The sequence below is a fragment of the Erinaceus europaeus genome, chromosome 1, assembly GCF_950295315.1.
Source record: "Erinaceus europaeus chromosome 1, mEriEur2.1, whole genome shotgun sequence".
Classification (NCBI taxonomy): Eukaryota; Metazoa; Chordata; class Mammalia; order Eulipotyphla; family Erinaceidae; genus Erinaceus; species Erinaceus europaeus.
Window position 1 is genome coordinate 49161186 of NC_080162.1, and position 22058 is coordinate 49183243.

A 22058-nucleotide genomic window follows, 5' to 3' on the forward strand; every position below is an offset into this window, starting at 1 on the left:
CTGAATCCCTATGTAGCCATTTCTCTAGACCTGTGACTTAGACTTTTTTTTTTTTTTTTTTTTGCTTTGCTTCATTTTCCTCATCTGTAAAATAGGGTAGTTTATCCTGTGTACCTCATAAAAAAGAACAATTGTGTACAGTGTGTTTGTTATACACATGCAACAGAATAAAGAGTTACTGTTATCTTACCTCCATTCATGTCGGGTTCCTGTTATAATCATTCAGGTGCAATGCTCAACACATAGTAGGTGTTTCAACTATTTCTTTTGTGTACTGGGGCTTGGTCCTTCTCATTAAAGGCTTTTCACCATTCCCTCTTTCATTGTCAGCTTGTGGCAGGCTCAGTATGTCTTTTTTCATTTGATATATTATTCCTGCTAAGTCTGTCTCTGTCTTGTATCCTTTCATTCTCCCATCAATGACTGTCCTGTCTAACTGTGGTCATCCTAGTAGTCCTCCTTGGGCAAGTGCCAAGACCACTGCCAATGTCAAAAAAAAAAAAACAAAAAAAACCCCATCCTCTGCATTGAGTTGTCTGAGACAGGCCTTTTTCCCAGAATACTAGGTTTTAGAAAACAGAATGCCTTTTCCAGTTTCTGTAACCTGCTTCTAGGTTTGGCCAAGTTTGCTCAGCCCTTCCTCCTGCAGTGTGGTTGTACCTATAGGAATAGCAGCAGCTGGTTCTGATCGCTGTGGATGCCAGGTGAGACTGCCAGAGTCTTCCCTGCAGCTGCCACAGGCTCTTTTCAGGCCATCTCTTGCCTCAGCTCTGCAAGTGAGTTGGGCTGGCTGGATAAAGCGGCACATCTGGCTCCCAACAGAGGGAGAACCTGGCCGGCATCCAGCATTCCTGCCTCTGGATCGGAAGTCAGAGGGCTGGCCTCCAAGAAGTCTCAGAGGGATTGAGCAGTGGCGTATGAGACTCCTGCCCTGACTCTGCCTTGGTCACAGGAAATGCCCAATGCTTTTAGGTGTCTGCTGACGGTTTTGTCTCGGCCTGGGTCATGCAAGGCCTCACCCATCTGGGACATGGGTCAGGAGAGGTCTCTGACTCACATGCCTCTGGTCTAGTTCAAGCATAATGGCTCTAGGGATGTTAGAGAGAGTTTGAAAAGTTTTTGAGATGCCCCCCCCTTCTTCAGAAGGGGAAACTGAGACCCAGAAGAGCTAAGTTTCTTTCATTTCAACGAATTGCTTGGCATCTTAGAGGTGGCACAGCATGTAGTAGTTAAGGATGCCAAGGGTCTTCCATTTATTAGTCAGGTGACCTTATGTTATGACAGCCCCCTGTGACTCATTTTTCCTATCTGTTAAGTGGGGGATACAAATAGCCTCATGTCATGAGTTTTTTTTTTTTAAATAAATGAACTATGCTAAAGCATATCAAGTGGAAGTCCGATGTGTAGCCCAGTGGTGGGGCACATGCATTGCCTGTATGAAGTTCTGGGTTTGAGTTCTGGCAGCAAAAATAAGTTACCAAAACAATTCATGTAAAGTGACTAGAAGAAAGACCAGCAATGATATGTGAAGTAGAAGAAATAGAAATCTGTATCTTTGTTATGTCTAAAGCAAAATTCTTCCTTCTTCTGACAGCTCCTGCGCCCAGCCTTTTTCTCTTTGACTCTCAATCAGGGACTGAGGTCAGAATCCTACTTGCCCTTGATTATGAAATGTCTCACCCCCACACCCACCTCATTAGCAAGTTCTTTTCATACTGTCATCAAAATTTAACCCTGGTGATTCAAATAATGCAATTCCAAATAAAACTCCAGGAGGGGGGTTATGTAAATGATGGGAAATTTTACATGGAGATTTGAGGAGACAAAAATCACTAGGATAATTTTGAGGAAGGACAAAGCTGAAAGATGTGAATTACTGATACTAATGCTTAAGCTGCAGTCACTAAAACAGCAGAGAGTTGGTATAAAAACAGATTAGCAGGTTAATGGAATGCAATAATGGGTCCAGAAGGAAAGCCACACAGAAGCAGTCATTTGAATTTTAACAAAAGCACCATACAACTCAATAGATGGCATTTGGTTAATTTGACATCCAGTTGAAGGAAAAAAGAATCTTGACTTTCATCTCACTCAGTACCCAAAAAAGCAACTTCAGGTGGGTCTACAGATTTAAATATACTTGGTGAAAACCATGCAACTTATAGAAGAATGCATAGGATACTGTCTTGTATCCTTGATCTGGGAGGAAGCTGAGATGTTAAGTAGGACAAGAAAAAAAACATATTCATTACACTACATTAACATTAAAATAGTCTGTCCATCAAAAGATACCACCAGGAAAGCAAAAAGGTAAGTTGTCGGCTAGAAGATGATCACAATCTAACAATCGACAAAGAACTCAGATTTAGAATATATGAAGAAGCCCTAGAAACCAACTCCAACTGTCTGCCATTTCTGTGAGGTTGTATTGGCGTGCGGCCATGCCCAGTCATTTGTAATGTCTCTGTATGCTTTTGTGCCACATGGACAGAGTAGGGAGTTGAAACAGGGACTATGACTTACAGAACTCAAAATGTTTATTCCCTAGCCCTTTTCAGAGAAAGTTTACCACCTTTTCCTATAGTTTTCCTCCTTTTTTTTTTTTATTAGTGATTTAACACTTTTACAACATTGTAAGATTTCAGGGCTATAATTTCATAACCACACAGTCTGTGTGAGTCACCATACTCTCCACCAAAGTTTGATGCCTCCCCCACTCCACCTCCCCCCCCCCCCACACACACACACACAATAGTTCTCCAAAAGTCCAAGAGTCAGTTCGGTTACCATAGTTTTTACAAACTTCATTTGTTTTTCCACCTTCTACTATTAAAAAGATAGACAACCCAACAGAAACTTGATTGAGGGACAGATATTTTACAGAAGGAGATATCAGATAGTCAATCATAAAGTGAAATGTTTGATAAGGTACTGCAATATGCTCACCAGAATGGCCAACATGGAAGTTATTGGGATGTTGGAAAAGTCATGACATGTGTTTGCATAGAAAAATACATCACGGCTTTTCCGACAACCCAGTAAATACCTGTGGCAGGAGGTGTGGAATAACTGGAATGTGCCTGTACTTTCAGGGGTAGGAGAACTGGCTGCAGCGATTTTTGAAAACAGTGCAGCAGTATCTAGTGAAACCTACGATGCACATTCCTTATAGTTAGTCAGTTCAGCTCCTACATAAGGACACGTGCACATACGTTCTGAATAAAACACATGCCAGCACATTGACAGCAGCACCAGGCTGGCAGCCGCCTAAATGTCCGTCACCATTTCCCCCTGTGATTCCACTTACGTGATTTTATTCAAAACAGCTAAGTGAATCCATGGGGCTAGAGGGTAACTGAATGCTTACCCTTGTTTGGGACATAGTGAGTAGAAGGGACTTTAGGGTACTAGAAGTGTTTATACAAGTGAGTTCATTTTACAAGTTTAGTAAGCTGTATGGTTCTCATAAAAACCGATAGATGTTTTCCTATGTGGATTTTATACTTGAGACTGCCGTGTCATATGCAGTGCTGGGGTTCAGACCTGGGGTCTGATCCATTTAAGCACTGAGCCATTTCCCCAGCTGCTGCATTTTGGACTTTTAATAAGAAGTTTATAGAAATATGTATCTGTATGTGCTCACACATGTGTATATGTATAGAGGTGTGAATGCATACATAACAAACTATTACTTTCTTTCTGTAACCTTCTTTCTGGTACTTCTTGTGTTCCATCATCCTTACTTGTTCTCCACAGGATCCAAGAGGACTTCTTAGAAACTGACTAAACCCTCCACAGCTCCTATTTCACACACACAGTAGAAGCCTGTTTTTATCCTGGTTCATAGGACCCTGCAGGATCTTGCTCCCCCCACTCCCCTTGGCTACAGCCATACCAGTCACCTCTCTCTCTCTCTCTCTCTCTCTCTCTCTCTCTCTCTCTCCTCTTTCCCAATGAAATACTATTCTTTTATTATGTTCATAGTAATTTCTACCCTTTTCTCACTTTGACTCCTAAACTGAATACCAATAAAGATTTGCGATTCAGACAGTGAGACAGCATAATGGTTATGTAAATGGATTCTTATTTTCTTTTATTTATTTTTCCTTTTTTTTAAATTAGCTATTCAATATTGATTTACAAAATTATATGTCAACAGGGGTATAATTCCACACCATTCCCACCACCAGAGTTCTGAATCCCGAGTCCCTCCATTGCAAGCCACCACGGTTCTCCCAGGGTTGCAGACATGGGCTAACTGACATCTCTACAATTACCTGTCTACATTTGTACATAATTTCCCCCATTTTCTTCCAGCTCCAATCCTCTCTTCCCTTCCAAGCCACACATGACCCTATTACTACATCCAAGTATCTTTCCCCTTACCTTCCACTCTCTTTGGGACCTGATGGAGTTGGAGTTCAGAGCACTCTTACCCTCTTCCTCCTGTCACTTCTCTCCCACTGGGAGTATGAATCAAAGTTGTTTTTGGGGTGCAGAAGGTAGGAATTCTGGCTTCTGTAATTGCTTTTCCACTAGATTTGGGTGTTGGCAGTACCTCCAGCCTGTCTCTATCTTTCCCTAGTGGGCCAGAGCTCTGGAGAGTCGAGGTTCCAGGACACATTGGTGAGATTGTCTGCCCACAGAAGTCAGGATGGAATCATGGTAGTGTCTGCAACTTGGTGTCTGGAAGGTGGCAGGACATAAAGTGAGACAAAATGGTCAATGAACAGGAACCAAAAAAGTAGGAACAGAGCAGATGAGATTAGGGATCTCCTAAGATCACACCGATCATCTCTATGCCTGGCAGGCCATGGTGTCTGTGTCCTTGAACTTCCTTTTACCTGACCTCCCTCCTGGGCACTCCCTGCTTTTTTCCTCTCACCTTCTGTCGATGCCATCTCTTCTGTGACCGTCTCCCTACCTCAATTATAATCATGACCACTATCTATTTTTTGCATTATTATTACATTATTTATTGTTTTCTACCACTACTATTACTAGTTATGTAGTACCAGAGATAGAACCCAGGGTCTCATGTGGGTGCTGTTCTGCTGAACTGCCTCGCTAGAGCAGTATTTATTTATTTATTTATTTATTTATTTATTTATTTGGGGAGGGCTGAGGGAGAGACAGAAATGTCACCAAAGTTCTACACCACTGTTCAAGGAGTTCTCCCCTATCTCTGTCCTTGGTGTTTTCACAGTATGTTGAGGATGGAACTCAGGGCCTCACACATGGCAAGGTATGCACTCTGCCTGCTTAGTCACCTCCCTGGATTTGTTTTATCATTATGATTATGGACAAACATCAGCATGTTTTAACTGAACACATGTATGTCACATCCATTAAGCATTCTTTTCATACAGAGCCAAACCCTTCATTCAGAGTCTGCTCTCACTCATCACCAAAGCAGCTTGCTTTTAGCAAGTTGATCCAAAACATGCGAGTGCATTTTTCAGAGAGACAACTCTCTTTTCACATTCACATGCCAGTTAGCTTATAGAATGTTTAATGTTCCCAGTCACAGTGACAGCTGCACATCAGGTAGATAACTTTGGGGGCAAGCACAGCTGGTTCTCAGGGAAAATCCCACCTGTCAGAGCAGAGGGGCTTGTGTAGAAAATGGCCTTAGGGTGTTGTGTTTATCCTCTGTTCTGTTTTAACCACAACATTAAGTACTTCTGACGTGTGTTTTAACTTCTGTCTGTCTCTGAGGCCACTGCTCCCCTTTATTAGAAAATGCATGCTTAGGGACCTTGCTTTTCCCACTGTGGCAGCCTCAGAGTAGTACCTGGCATCTTGTAGGTGTTCTCTACTTGTTGAGTGCATGGGTTGTTGAGTCCCAGTGTGGTGTCCTTCCTATAGGAAGTGTTGGCCAGATGTTTATTGAGTGACTGAATGAGTGAGTGATAAATCTCACCTATGTGAATTAAGAAATAATAGTGAATGGGTAAGTGGATGAATGGACTACTTCAAACTCCTCTGGTCTTATTTTAGTAAGTACCTATTTGTAGATACAGTAAGCTTCTACACATTTTCTAGCCAGGAAGATAGAGTTTCTCTTAGTTACTTCTTGGTGGTTTCTCACTCATGTCTCTTGTTTGTTTACTAAAAAGTTGCTGAGTGATATTATCACGGCTACTAGCCCCTATTTCAGATGAGAACAGTTTGGCTTAGAGTTATGAAATGACTTGCTCAACTCACCCAACCACTGGCCAAAAGCTGATGCTCCTGACTCTGGTCCCTGGCTCCTCTCATTCCTGGATGCTCTACTCTTTCTTCTCTTTGCTATATTGGGGACAGCTGAGCCCCTGTAAGGTAAGGCATAGACACGAACTTCCTGCTTCCTCTCAGGGTTACTGGAGGCAAGAAATCTAGCAAAAGGACCAAATCCATCAATGGCTCTCTCTACATCTTCAGAGGACGAATCAATACAGAAGTCATGGAGGTGGAGAATGTGGAAGATGGGACAGGTATGCCCTGACCCCAGCCCCTGATCAAGCCCCAACTACTCCATGCAGAATATCTGTTTCAGTTTATTGTTATTATTATGAAATATTCCAGATGCTTGAAATGCCTATCTCCTCAATGATTCTTTAGTCTTCATGTGGGTTATTTGTTTAAAATTCATGAAATCTGTTATTAATATTATTGTGAAATGTAACCTACCTGCAGAAAGTACGTAAGGCATGTGTACACAAGCTGGTTAACAAGTAGAACATTACACCCCACTAGCCCCCCACATGACCCTCCTTGATCACAGCACCTATTCTAAATTGTGTGATGATCATAGTTTTGCTTTTGACATATATTTTTATCTCCTATTTGTTGTTAAATGTTTTATTTCAAACTGTCTTCAAACCTTATTCAAATGATTATATAAAATACACACACATATATATGCACACATATGAATTTAGTCATAAATACTCCATATTTCTTTGCATCTTCTTTTGAAAATTCACTCCTGTCTATAATTCTGTGTACACCTCTCTCACTGACTTGTTGACTCCTGTTGCTTGGTAGTATCCAGTCTTATGACTAATTAACAGTTTGTCCATTGCCTGTCTGGGCAATGGGTTGTTTCTACTGTTCGTCCCTGCAATCAGGGATGCTGTGCGTGTTCTTGTGCATACCTCTCAGCGTCTGTGTCCTTGAGCTTGTCTAAGGCAGAGGTTTTAATTGGTTTTGAACCACAGGTCTCTATGGCAATCTCACAAACCTGTGAATCCCTCCTCACATTCAGGATGTAGCTTGCATCGTCATTCCTAGATAATGCCAATCTACTTTTTACATAGTGACTTGACAAAGCTTTGCAAAATTATGAAATCTCTAGGGTTTGATTTCATACCCATACATGGTATGTGCAAGTCAGTGTGCCCTTTACTAAAGTCCTGTACCCTCCCCCTGGCTCATGCCAGCCTTTTTGTTTTAGATTTATTTGTTTATTAATGAGGAAAGGAGAGAAAGATGGAGAAAAAAGAAACGAACCAGAGCATCACTCTGGGGGCTGAACTGTGGATATCATGCATGACAGGCCAATGCTTTATTCACTGTGTCAACTCCCAGGGTGCCAACCTATTTTTTTTTTTTGCCTTCAGGGTTATTGCTTGAGGCTTGGTGCTGGCACTATGAACCCACTTTTCCTGGCACCCGTTTATTTTCCTATTGGATAGGACAGAGAGAAATTGAGAGAGGAGAGGAAGATAGAGAGGGGGAGAGAAAGATAGATACCTGCAGACCTGCTTCACTGCTTGTGAAGCCACCCCTGCTTTAAGTGGGGAGCTGGGGGGCTCAAACCAGGATCCTTGTGCAGGTCCTTGCACTTCATACTATGTGCACTTAATCAGATGCGCCACCGCCAGGCCCCCTGCCAACCTGCTCTTAAAAGAGGTTTGTCAGCCCTCATCCTAGCCAGTGTTTGCAAATCCCACTGTGGGTAGTGGTGGGTTTGCACATAGGTTTTCAATAACCTAAGTTTCAGATGAAATGGACGAGGGGAGACATTCCTGGCTCCAGGCAGGTGTCCCTCATGAGTCATTCATATTTATGCTCCAGCTTTGATCTTGAAGTCCCTATAATTGAGGAGCTGAGAGGGGTCTCTTTGCAGATCTTCCTTTTCCTATGAGCAGATAGGTGGCAGAAGTGAGCATCTGAAGGGTGCAAGGTTCAGCTCTCTTATCCTGATTGTGTTGATGCCATTGCATTATCATTTTGGAGGGGAAAGGTTGGCCATTCACTTAGAAGTGTGTAGGGTTGAGAATGTTCAGAGGTGTAGGTCAAGTCCACATCTTTGCCCTCCTCCCTTGCTAGCGGATTACCACAGCAATGGCTACACTGTCACCAACGGCTGGAAAATCCACAATACAGCCAAGAACAAGTGGTTTGTGTGTATGGCCAAGACGGCAGAGGAGAAACAGAAGTGGCTGGATGCTATCATTCGTGAGAGGGAGCAACGTGAAAGTGAGTGACTGGGTCCTCTCTCTTGGCCTTCAAAGAGTGAGTGCTTGTATGGGGTGGGTGTTGTCAAATCCTTAGGGTATATCCAATTTTCCTAGGCTAGTCATGTCTGCAGAGTGAGGGCTGTGTCTAAGGAAGGGGCATATAGTGCTTTCCAAAAAGTTCAAAGTTATAAGACGCAGGTCTTTGAGGGGAAAGGAGCACTGGGACTGCATTCTTGCTTGATGTTGTCTTTAATCACCCAAGGTCTTCTGGCTTAGCTCACTGGACAATTGGTGAAACTCAGACCCAATGACTTGCCAAAGGTCATGCTGATATGCTGGCTGTCCTGACACTCTTGGCAACTTTTGTCTTTGAGGTCACATAGCCAGGAAGCTCTGTATGTCTGTCTCCCCCACGATTCTATGGTCTTCATGTAGGGTATTTGTTTAAAGTTTATCAAGTCTATGTCTAGGAGAAGGATCCTTAAGAGCTTCCCCTTGACTGTGGTCATGAACCTCTCTGGACCCAGTTCCTCTGAGGCAGCTCAGATAAGGAAGTGCAGGTTGTATGTGATAATAGATAGGTTAGGAGTGGGCGGCAGCCACCATGGTGGGCAAAGAGAGGCTTGGCACATTTGGAGGAAAGTGACTTCCACCTCCCAGACCTCAGTGATGATGTCTGGTAAGTGGAGACACACATCTCTGTTGTATAGGATAGAACACAGCTAATTGAGGTTTGGGTTTTGCCACACTGGCAAATTTATTTATTTTTGAAAGAGGCAGAGAACAATTGATAGAGGAGGCAGAAATAGAGAGGGAGGTGAGAAAGAGAGACTTGCAGCATTGCCTAGGAACCTCTTCTCCCTCACCCCCTGTAGTTGGGAGCTGGGGGCTTAAACCCAGATCCTTGCTCATTGTAATGTGTATACTACCAATTGGCCCCTGATTTGACCATATTGGAAATTGAAGATATGATCCAACTTTCTTCTAGTTTTCTAGAAGAGGAACCTGAATTTTGTCTGCATCTATATCCTGCCCATTTAAAATCACGGCTTGGAGGTGTCACAGACATCTCACACTTAAATCAGAACTCTTAATTTCCACCCTATCTTCTGCCCCAAATCTGCTTGTCTCCTTGACTTCCTCATTTCAGTAAATGGCTCCTTCATTTGCCTAGGAGCTCAGACTCAAGCTTCTGGGGCCATCACTGATTTACTTCTGTTCCTCGAAGTCAGCAGACTAAGTACCCTTAGTTCTGCTTTCCATGTATCTCCTTCCATATCCCCCCATTTCTCTTCTCCCTACTTCTTTTTTTAAAAGTATTTATTTATTTATTTATTTATTTATTTATTTATTTATTTATTTATTTATTTACGAGAAAGATAGAAGGAGAGAGAGAAAGAACCAGACATCACTCTGGTACATGTGCTGCCAGACCTCCTGCTTGAGAGTCTAATGCTTTAGCCTCTGTGCCACCTCCTGGACCGCTTCTCCCTATCTGCCAAGAGCAAATCATCCCCTCTCAGGAAAATGGGTTCAGTAAGGCCAGATGAAGTAAAAAAAGTTTAAGAAGCTAGACATCTGAATTTTTTATGTGTATTCTTGATATTAGTTGTTGCATCAGAGTATAATTAAATGCCACTAGGTCAAATAAACTAGTGAACTTGACCTTTAGAAGCCATTTTATTACCTCTGAAACTGATTAGGTTAGGTGTGTAGTCAGGACTGGGCGTGGGGTTCAGAGGTGTGATGTGTCACCGATTACCATCTTTGCTGTCAGAATGGAGGACTGTTGTGGTGGTGCTGGGCATCTCTGGTGACAGGAAAGGTTTGGCTTGAGTAGACCTCAGCCCTTAGTGTCAGGGTGTCATCCATTCTCTGGTTCAGGGATAGATTTACTAGGGTGGTACATGCTGTGGTCAGGAGCTCAGAGCTGCAAATCCTGATTCTGCCATGTCTGGCCTCAGTTTCTTCATCTGTCAACTGGAGAGAATGGAACTTGCCTTGTAGACTTTTTGAGAATTAAGTGGCTTGTAGCTGGTACCCTAAAATCAAGTACTGTTATATTTTGTCTTTGTTATTGTTATATTAATGTTAGGATTAGACAGAATCCAAGCAGAAAATGCAGGGCTTACTTGTGATCTTGTGTGTACTGGTAGAGGAATGGACATATTTTTATCTCTGGCAGGTAGGAAGATCTCTGCAGGCTTTCTGGTACCCTCTGAATCTGGAAATCCATCTTCCACCTAAAGGCTCCACTGTTTATTATTCTGGGACTTAACCTCTCTGGGCTCAGCTGTGCTATCTGTAAAATGGGGGAGCTGCATCACCCTCCCCTACAAAGGTCACCCAACTGTAGGTGGCATGTAGCAAGTGCCCACTGGTAGAGGCAGGGGTGATGGCAGCTGGGGGCAGGCTTCTGGGAGTCCCTGGCACTGGCACCCTCTCCCATACTGATTGTCTTCTTCTGTAGGCCTGAAGCTGGGCATGGAGCGGGACGCTTACGTCATGATTGCTGAGAAAGGGGAGAAGCTTTACCACATGATGATGAACAAGAAGGTGAACCTCATCAAGGACCGCCGGAGAAAGCTGAGCACTGTGCCCAAGTGCTTCCTGGGCAAGTGAGTGTCCTTACCTCCTCTGCTTCCTGTTGGGCCCCTGTGCCACAGCTGGAGACTGGAGACTGGAGACGGGGCTGATACCTATACCCACTTGGTTATTCCCAGTCTAACCCCTTCCCCTAAGAGTCACCAAAGGATCCCAAGTCTGTGTGGAGTAGTCTTCAGAGGTTAACAGGATAGATTTTCCTTTTTTTTTTTAAGTTTTAAAAAATTATTTATTACTGGATAGAGACAGAAATTGAGAGGGGAGGAGATAGTGAAGGATAGAGACAGAGACACCTGCAGACCTGCTTTACTACTCATGAAACTTTCCCCAGCAGGTGAGGACCAGGGGCTTGAACCTGGGTCCTTGTGCACTGAAATATGTGTGCTTAACCAGGTGCACCACTGCCTGGCCCTAGATTTTCCTAATGACTTTGACCACAACTCACTGTGAAACATTAATTTTACATTGTGTTCTAGTACATAATCCATGTAGTAGATATCTGAAGTTTCACGGAACTCAATGCAATCTGAGTTTTCTCCCTTCCCCTCCCCTCCCTTCCTCTCCCTTCCACTCCTCCACCTCTTCCCTCCCCTACCCCACCATCCCCACTCCCCCTCCACTTTTGTCATTTCATTACACTTACATTCATTTCAGAATAATGCTGAGTAAGACTCATGAAAATGATTTCACAGCTACTTACTGGTTTCCCAACATGGCCTGAAAAACTCTGCTTTAGTACTAAAAATAAGAAAAACTTAACAGAGTTAGTCAATATACTAAGTTGATTACAGAGGTGCTGGAAGGACTGAAAGCAAAAGTTGATCCTGACACTAGTTTTCTAGGTGTGCCCTAGTGAAGTAGCACTGACTCGGGGTGGGGCGGGGAGCAGAAATTACTTTTCTTATATTCTGGAGACTAGAAGTTCAAGATCTAAGTATAGTAAGCTTGATGATTAGTGAGACATCTTTTTGAGTTTCGCATAAAAAGCAAACTCAAAAACCTTGCAGTACTTATGCCTCTAGTTTCTCAGTTTCATGCACACATGGTTTCCTAATAATAAAACATCACTGTTACCTGCCCCCATTATATAGCCAAGGATCAAAGGAATTTTGTCTGGAGGAGATAAAGTTGGGTCTTAAGCACAGGCTTATGCCTTTTTCACCAGATTGAGGATGGGGATGGGGCTGAGTAGGAGAAGAAGCAGAAGAAATTACCTCTGTTAAATTAACAAGCTGTTTCCAGGACCTACTGTGTGCTAGAAATGGTAGTTGCCACTTTGGAGAGGTTGGAAGAATTATAAGGGCTCCCAACCTCACCCGGCTTGTAGCTCAGCTGGGAGGAGAAGTTTGCCCCTGATACAGGAACTTGATTTAGAATTTATGAACTCAAACCCGACCCACTTCCCTGACACTTTCAAGGAGGCTTCAGATAAAAGACACCGTTACTATATCAGTGGGAAGCTGACATCTGCTAGGGTGGGCAAAGTGGAGGTGGGGGATGGCTGCATTTTGATCATTGTGGAGGTGACAGCATTTGCTGACAAAATGAGACACAAGGTAGTCAAGGGTGGTTGAGCCCTTGTTTGGTGAGAAGGGGGAGGCAGTGGGGGAAGGGTTTGAGAACTGCAGCTTGGTGACCTATTTGGATAAATTACCTTGAAACTGTCAGGAGCTGCCAGCCCCCCCCTACCCCCCCGAGATGATGATTTGCTAGTTGCATATGAGATTTTTTTGTTGTTGTTGTCATTGTTTTTGACAGAGACAGAAAAATTATGAAGGAAGGGGGCAGTAGAAAAGGAGCAAGAAAGAGAGACACTTAAAGCCCTGTTTCACCACTTGTGAAGCTCTGCCCCCTGCAGGTGGGGACCAGGGGCTTAAACCTAGGTCCTTACACATGATAGCATGTGTGGGCAAACTGATGTACCACCACCTGGCCCCTGCTTAGTTGCAATGAAATCTTGACTTTGGGAAGAACATCTGTGTTGGCGATGTGGCCATTTATTTGGTCTTCAGAGTCAGGAGGCTACAGCTGGGGAGGTAACTCAGGAGGAAGAGCACAGGCTTCCCTATATTAGGCTCCATGCGCGGATCTTGCACCACACTTACAGGAACAGAACAGTGCTCTCTTTCTCACACAAAACAAACACACCTTTCAAATGTAAGGCCACCAACGTCCATGCCCAGTGGAGAGGCAATCACAGATGCCAGAACTCCTTCCCTCTGTACCCCCAAAAGAATTTTGATCCATACTCCCAGAGGGAGGAAATATTAGGGAAAGATGACCAGAGAGCTCCAAACCCCAATTCCAGGGGATCCAGAACAGTAGTGATTGGGAATCTTTGTTTTTATACCATCACTGAAAGGGAAGAGAATATGGAAGTCAGGCATTGTTTCTCTTATCTGAGAGGGAAGAAGAAAAGGGAAGGACACTCGGAAGTAGTAATAGGTTATAGGTGTAACTTAGAAAGGAAGTGAAAGCAGGGCCATAAGGATGAATAAGAATGAGCGAAAAGAATATATAGAGAGTGAGTCAACCCATATTTATGACCTTGAGAGAACTGCTCAATTTCTTCTGGAGGGAGGTGGAGGAATAGAACTGTGATGGTAGGAATGGTGTGGAATTATATACCCTTTATCTTATTATAATTTTGTAAATCACTATGAAGTCATATATATATATATATATATATATATATAGAGAGAGAGAGAGAGAGAGAGAGACAGACAGACAGACAGAGAGACAGAGAGAGACAGAGAGACAGAGAGAGAGACAGAGAGAGAGAGAGGAGAGATGCAACTGGGACTGGGCCCCAAGCTTGACAGTGATTGTGGGATGGAAGCAGCAAAGGCATCTGAGAAAGATTGTACAGATTGCTGAAGGTGCTTAGAGTGGAGAGGCCCTGGAAGTCGGGTGGAGAAAGATTCTGAGACTGTAGGGACCAGCAGCATGGGTTTGGATAGCTGAAGGCTGAACCTCCACATTAGACATTCAGGGATCCATGTTGGACAGGCCATTGGAGACTGGGTGTGGAGCTGGACCTGAAGCTTGTGGTTGTAGTAGGCAGTGAATTGAGGATGGTAATTTGGTCACTACGGGATGACCAAGACCCCTTGGACTAGGACTGCTCTGTTGCCCTTAGGGCTCAGAAATAATTTTAAAGTTCCCTGTGAGGGTCTGTGGAGAAGAGAATTTGGGCCCCAGGCCTGCAGAGAAGTGAGAAAGGGGTGGCCTGGCTGATGTCCAGGAGCTAATCCCTAATCCCAGGGCAGATGGAGGTTGTTTCACTCTGGAAGGGCCTGTTTCCGGCTTCCTCTCCATCCCCACAGGGTCAGAGAACCTCCCCAGCTCCTGCCAAACCTTAGGGGGAGCTTAGCACAGCCGGATGGGATAACCTGTCTGTTATTAGAGTTTTCTGTCTCCTCAGGAAGGATTAGGGGAGATTTCTTTTACTGCCTATTTGAAACAGGGCCAGGATTGAAGCTTGTTTTGTAATCATAGGATCTTTAAGGGACAGACTTCCTGCAGGAGACCCTTCTAATAAAGCTCATCTCTCTGAGTGACTTTGCTTTGCAGTTGGCCCAGGATTCAAGATCTCCCTCCTTCCTCACCAGTACCTGGCTACCGTGCCTTCTCCAGGACAGGGCTCAGGTCTCTTGTATGTAATGGATCTGTAATCACAGAGACATTTTTTCCAGCCTTTCTCTGCTCTGGGTGTTGGCAGGTGGCCTCAAACCCTCATATAAAGCCATGAGGCAGGCTGCTGCCATAGTCCGTGTTTTACAAATGGGGAAACTGATGCAAAGAGAAGGAAAAAGGTCCTGTACAAGGACACACAGCCACAGGCAGGAAAGAGGACTGGGATCTGAACCATTGACTCTTGCTCATCATATTCTACTCTGCTTATCCATTTTTTTTTTTTTAATTTCTGTTCAACACTCTTTTTTTCTTTCTCTTTTGGTAGTAACATCACTCTAAAACTCCACTGCCACACAGGGAGCTCCGAATAAGGAGTGTCTGATGCGTCTTTCTAACTTTTAGGGATTGGACTTTAAGCCAGATGTAGACTTAAGTCAGTTCTCCTGCTTTCTGTCTGTGTTGACTCTGGGTAAAGTTCTTAACTTTTCTGTGTCTCATGGCAGGTAGGGATGGAAAAAAATGAGAAAATTTATGTGGCATAATCAGCCCAATGTTGACAAGAGCGAGGCTTGTGGTTTAAGCACTGAGCTGTTGCTACCTTATGGACAAAACTATTGGGCTGTTGGAAAAGTCATAATGAATTTTCTTACGTTTTTCTATGCAAAAACATGTCATGACTTTTCTGACAGCTCAGTAATAGCCACCATATAAAAAAGTAAGCAAAGAATATTACCTGCTTATTACTGTGGAGGAATCATTGGAGGAATTTGGCATTTGGCCTCAAGGATCCTCAGTTTATGTGAGAAGACAAAAATCCTTTGTTTCCTTCTCCACTCCTTTCTCTCTTCTATTCCCTTCTTCCTCCCTTTCCCACCCTTTCCATTTCTTCATTCCTTTCTTCCTTATTCCTTCCCTTCCATCTTCCATTTGTTTATTGCACATATCCAGTGAGTCCTTACTGTACCATCAGCAGTGAGTTGGACAGACAGAATCTCTGTCTTCATGGTGACACCTCTCAAGTAGAGGAATCAGAAAATAGATAAGCAGGCAAATGGAAGCAGGGAATTTCAGGGCTATGGTGAACACTATAGGGAAATAAACAAGGAGGCAAGGAACTGGAGGGCTAGTTCTGCTGAATGGTGAGGAAGGGTCTCTCAGAGGAGGTGACATTTTAACTAGTGAATGGTTATCTAGACACAAGACCCAACCATAAGATCTGAAGGAGTACAGTCCTAGCCAGGAGACCAGCAAGTACAAAAGCCTAGAGGCTGAGTGAAGTGAGGAGCAGCTAAGAGGACAGTGAGGCTGGAAGAAAGGATTGGCAGTGCCAAATCAGGCAGGTAAGGTTTAAGGGCCTCTTCGTCTAGCTGTTCTGAGATGCCATTCATTAATGAGCCTGAGCAGAAGACTGGGATAAGGATGAATTACCATATAGGCCCCGCAGGAGGCACTGCCAGAGCTTGGATGCAAAGGGTAACAGTGTTCGGAAAGACTGCCCAAAAGGAGAAGGCCCATGGTTTCATCCTTGGCAGAGGTCAGCTGTTGCTCATTTATTAGTGTCTGCCAGAATGGAAGCTCCTGGGTGGAGAGTGTGCCTGGTCTCTTCTCTCTGTGTGCAGGTGTCCATGTGTGACAGGTGGCCAGGAATGCTTTGTCAGACAATGCCAAGACATCTTTAGGAAGGTTCTCCAGTACATCACAGGGATGATTGTAAACCTCTGACTTCTCACACTCCTGGAGCTCAAATGCACAAAGGAGACAGGCAAGACCAGAGTGGTTCTTGTACCCGGTGGTGAGTGGGCAGACAGGTTCAGACTTTCTTAGGGAGACAGCCGAGACGTGCCTATCTCCTGCACCAAGCCTTGCTTTAATGCCAGGGAGGCTCAATGCATGTAAACTGAGTGACTAATTCCCAGGGTAGTGAGGAAGGAGGGATGAAAGGTGAGAGACAGGCTAAGTGTCTCTCCCCAGCCTTCATTCCCTGAATATCAAACTCCCTCCAGAGTAGACCCCAGCTCCTCTCACAATACTCTTTCTAGAAGACTGGCCCTTGCTGCTCTTTCTCCCCAGCTCCCAGCTGGCAGAGCACTGGTTCTTTCCATTTTATTTTATTTTACTTTATTTTATTTTACTTTACCTTTACTTTATTTTATTTTACTTTACTTTTACTATACTTTTTACTCTACTCTATTTTTACCAGAGCACTGCTGAGCTCTGGTTTATGGTGTTGTGGGGGATTGAACCTGGTACTTTGGAGCCTCGGGCATGAGAGTCTCTGCATAACCATTATGCTATCTACTCCTGCCCCAGAGCACTGATTTATGACCTAACTTCTCATTCAACACCTTGTGTATACTAATCCCCTGCTCGGAACAACCTTCCTTATACTTCAGAGGTGGCAAGAGATACTCCACCAATGTCATTCAGATATGTGCTTTCTGTAGGTCATGTGAGGTTTTCAGAAAACTTGGAGTTTGGTATCAGCATCCATCGTTGGGAAGTTTTTATAGGAAGTGCTGGAGTTCTTGCTTCTCTTGATAGCCTCTTAATGTGGCCACTGGTGACCAGAGGGAAGGGTCTTGGTTGGCCGAATAGCCTTCACCTTGGTTCACTGAATACCCTTCTGTTCACTGGAGTTCCAGGTTCCTGAGTTAGAGATGAATTTCATCTGCTTTTGCACTCGGGACCACAACTTAAGATTTCACATGACCAGAAAGTGTGAAATCCAGCAGACCTTTGAATGAATCCCTTGCTGGGTGGACCCTGTTGGAGCCCTAAGAAGAACAGTAACTTGTTCAAATTTGCCCAGCATATGGGCAACCATCTCAGTTCAGGGCAGAAACACAGGTCACAGTGATTGTCCCCTAGGCTATCTTCTTCTGATCTCACAGCTGCTCTAGGGACACTTCCTGTTGTCGTCCCCCCTCCTCCCACTCTCCTGGCCACAGGCCTGTTGGTTAGTACCAGAGGTAGCCCTTGGTGGGACAGCTTGTGGGCTGCCGGATGTGGAGTGTCTTGCTTCCGAGAGTGGGCACTCAACATCTGCTCACCTCCTTTAGCTGCTGGCACCCTTGTCCCCATCTCTTGAGTTCTGGGACTTGGAGAATAAAAATGGGGGTGGATGGGACCCAGAATACTTTCTTTCCCACCTGGAGCTCCACTGTACAGAACTAATCCACTTCTCTTCTGCCCCCCTCTGCCTGCTCTCGGCGAGTCTCTGAATGTCTCAGCACACACTGCTACCTACATACAAGGCAGGTCTTTGCACAGCTAAACACTAGGAAGCTAAAAATAGCTCTGCGCCCCCCCCCCCCCCCCCCCGCCCTGTAATTGGATGAGGGACAGCTGGTTTCAATAAGCAGGGAGCTCTGCACTCTGGCCAGCTGCCACCTGCTTTCATTGAACACAGATTGCCTCAGTGGAAGCTGCCCCATTCCCAGCTCTCCCTTTTCCTGCTGATTTTGAGGAGGCTGAGCCTCTGAGAGCCAGGACCCGGAGGCCTCCAACTGGGCCATCACGTTGGCTGAGCTTGCCTTCCTCTGGGCTGCTTTTCTTGAGACCTTCCTGCTCACCATACACTGTTATTTCATTTGTTCACTAAATAATGATTGCACCCTCCTCTTTAGGTGCAGGGGGAGTGCTGCTGCTGCTGGTGGTGCAGCTAGACCAATGAATAAGACAGACTCAAGGGATGGCACAACAGCTCACTTGGATAGTGCAGTTTTGTCATGTGTGCAACTCAAGTTTGAGCCTGGCTTCCACCCTATTGAAGGAAGCTTCAGTGCTGTGGTCCTATTCACTTTCTTTGCCTCTCTGTTGCTATATAAAATGATAAAATAAACTCTATTTGGGGGCCAGGCAGTAGTGCAATGGGTTAAGCGCACATGGCATAAAGCACAGGGACCGTTGTTAAGGATCCCAGTTTGAGCCCCCAGCTCCCCACCAGCAGTGGGGTTGCTTCACAAGTGATGAAGCAGGTCTGCAGATGTCTTTCTCCCCCCTTCTCTGTCTTCCCCGTCCCCTCTCCATTTCTCTCTGTCCTATCCAACAACGATACCAATAACAACAACAACAATAATAACCACAACAATGTTAAACAACAAGGGCAACAAAAGGGAAAAACAAATAGCCTCTGGGAGCAGTGGATTTGTGGTTCAGGCACCGAGCTCCAGCAATAACCCTGGAGACAAATAAATGAATAAATAAATAAAGAATAATAAAAAATGAAAGACAGAAATCCCTGTTCAGGGGGCCAGGTGGTGGCGCACCTGGTTGCTTGTACATGTTACAGTGTGCAAGGACCCAGGTTCAAGCCCCTGGTTTTCACCTGCAGGGGGAAAGCTTCACAAATGGTAAAGTAGTGTTGTAGGTGTCTCTCTATCTCTCTCTCTCTATCACCCCCTTCCCTCTCAATTTCTGGCTGTGTCTATCCAGTAAGTAAGTAAAGATAGTAATAAAAGAAATTCCTATTCAGTGTGACAATTATGTTCTGGCTGGGGATTTGGCTGATAAATACATCAACAAATCTGTACATCTTTAGACAGTAAGATGTGCATAAAAGTTAAAAAGCAAGGACTGCTTTCAACGAGGTGATCAGGGAAGGCTTCGCTGAGGAGGTAACCTTTGAACTGAGACCTAAAGGCTGAGTAGGAAGAGCTACAGGATGAGCTGGGGAAGGCGTCCAGGCATGGGAGCAACCTGTGCAAAGGCACCGAGGTGGGAAGGAGTCAGACATCTTTTAAAAATGATTTTTTAATTTGTTAATAGTTGGTTACAAGATTGTAAAATTACAATGAAGAGTTCTACAGCACACCCAACACCAAAGTTCCCTGTCCCCACTCTCCAACCTCTCAGAGATAACCACCATAGTTTTTACAAGTCTTGCAGTTTGCTTGCATCTGTTTTGTTGGGATTTTTTCCTTGTTTTTAGCAATTTCATTAAATCAAATCTCTAGATTTCACATCTGAGTGAAGCCATCTGGTAGTTGTCTTTCATCTCTTAGTTCATTAAGCATAATCACCTCCAGTTCCATCCATTTTGTCCCAAAGGATACAGCATCCTATTTTTGATTGCAGAGTAATGTTCCATGGAATATATATCCCATGACTTCTTTAGTGAGTCATTAGTTGGTGGGCATTTAGGCTGCTTCCACTCTTTGGCTACTTTAAATAACACAGCTAGGAACATAGGGGTGCATATGCCACTTTTAATTAATGTTTGAGTGTCCACTGGATAAATGGGAGTCAGGCATTTTTTTTTTTATTTTATTTATAAAAAGGAAACACTGACAATACCATAGGATAAGAGGGGTTCAACACCACACAATTTCCACCACCAGAACTCCGTATCCCATCCCCTCCCTTGAGAGCTTTCCTATTCTTTAACCTTCTCGGAGTATGGACCCAGGTTTCATTATGGGGTGCAGAAGGTAGAAGGTCTGGCTTCTGTAATGGCTTCCCTGCTGAAAAGTGGGTGTTGACAAGTCGATCTGTACTCCCAACTGAGAGTCAGGCATTTTTTTTTTAAGAAGGAAAGATACAGTGTGACTAGAACATATGCTGAAAAGGGAAAGGCATAGATCAGGATTGAGGCAGTTGATGTAGGCCCTTGTTACCATTGGGAAGAGTAGGGATATTTTTCTTTTTTTTTCTTGAGACTTACAGGGAAGACCAATGATGAGGATTAAGTAGGGAATTTCCGGGCTAGCATGGGGGTGCCTCTTCCTGGGCATGTACTCTCTGGGTTGGAGAGAACTCGACCAGAGCCAGCCTGGGCTGCTACTCACTCAACGACGCGAGGGAGATGACTCAGGAACAGACTCATGGTGGCAAGGCAGTGCAGTATCTTTATTGATCAGAAAGCCAAGGCTTTTAAAGGGCAGACCCGGAAGTGGCAAGTTGGAAACAGAAATGGCTAGGAAAGGGGCAGAGAAAGGCAAAAGGGGCTGGGAAGGTAGGAACTTCCTTAGCAACTGTTGCGAGGGTTTTAACTGGTAGGATTAATAATACCCTGCAGGCAGGGAGGGTCTTGAGGGTAGAAAGAAGATAGATCAAAGGAATGGAATGGGTGGGGATCTTTCAGGCAAAACAATGATTATGTAGATAGGCCTTAGTATCAGGAATGCAGGGTGGAGTAGGAGGAGCTGGCTTAATGTTTAAAGGAATGCCAGGCTCCTGGAAGCAGAAAAATGTGGGGTTCTTTGTGAGGTTCCTCACAATTTCCCAACATCTCCCCCTTTCTTTTTATCTAATGGCCATAGTATCAGGAATGCAGGGTGCTTTGTGAGGCAGGGAGTCTGATAAGATGGGGTAAACCTTTGGGGTTACTCCTGTCCCTCCTTGCTCAACCTCTCAGTAGAGAGAGAGACTGACAGGATAGATGCACTCCTCAGGTCAAGCCCTGCCAGGCTCTACCACATCCTCACAATTTCCTGACAGGGAATTGTAGGACTATGTGAAAGCTTGGTAGAGCTTAAGGAAGCAGGGAATGACATGATTCGATCACTAGTAGCTCCCCTGACTCCACATGATCATGTTTCTGGACACTCATTTCATGTTGCTTATTTTTCAGTTCTTTCTTTTCATTCACCCCCTACCTTCTCCCTATCTGTCCTTTTATTATATACTAGTTCACTCATGCTGTCTTCCACCTGCCTGCCCCCCCCCAGATTTTCCCAGATATCTGGCCATTTATCTGTCAGACTATTCACTTACTCAATGAACTTATCTCTCACTTGTCCTTCCTTCCCTTCCTTCTTTCTTTCCTTCCTCCCTCCCTCCCTTCCTTTTTGTCCATCCATCCATCCATCCATCCATCCATCCATCCATCCATCCATCCATCCATCCACCCAGCTATTCATCCATTCAGCCAACCACCCACTCATCCACCCACTCACCTGTCTCTCATTCCTTTCTCTGACACTTACTCTCATCCATCCATTCATCCAGTGATCTTGAGGCAAGACCTGGGGGACTGGTCACACTCACCTCTGCTGTTGTTGCTCGTGGGTCAAAGTGTGGGGTCTCTGTATCACCCTCAGGACTGTGGGATCCTAAGCTGTGCTTCCCTATGGGAAGTTCTGGTGGTCTTTCCTCGGAGTGGGTGGGACTAGACCAGCTTAATACTGGTCCCTGAGGCCCCAGGACTGGAGAGACCCTCTCAGCCATATCTTATGTTCCTGGCAGTGAATTTGTTGCCTGGCTCCTGGAAATTGGTGAAATCAGTAAGACCGAAGAAGGAGTCAACTTGGGCCAAGCTTTGTTGGAGAATGGTATTATCCATCATGGTGAGTGGTGTGGAGTTGGTGGGGGCGGGCTGGACCCAGGTGAGCCCAGGTGTGAAAACAATCATACATCCCCCCACCCACACAC

At 44.6% G+C, this 22058-nt stretch overlaps 1 protein-coding gene across 1 annotated transcript in view; it reads left to right on the forward strand.

The window, feature by feature from the left end:
• The window catches only part of PREX1 (phosphatidylinositol-3,4,5-trisphosphate dependent Rac exchange factor 1), a 229448-nt gene that overhangs the window by 152656 nt on the left and 54734 nt on the right, over positions 1-22058 (forward strand). Inside the window, exons 8-11 of the mRNA XM_007526714.3 lie at positions 6358-6476; positions 8317-8466; positions 10918-11065; positions 21873-21973. Of these exons, the coding sequence (XP_007526776.1) occupies positions 6358-6476; positions 8317-8466; positions 10918-11065; positions 21873-21973 (518 nt within the window). The remainder of the gene's footprint in view (positions 1-6357; positions 6477-8316; positions 8467-10917; positions 11066-21872; positions 21974-22058) is intronic.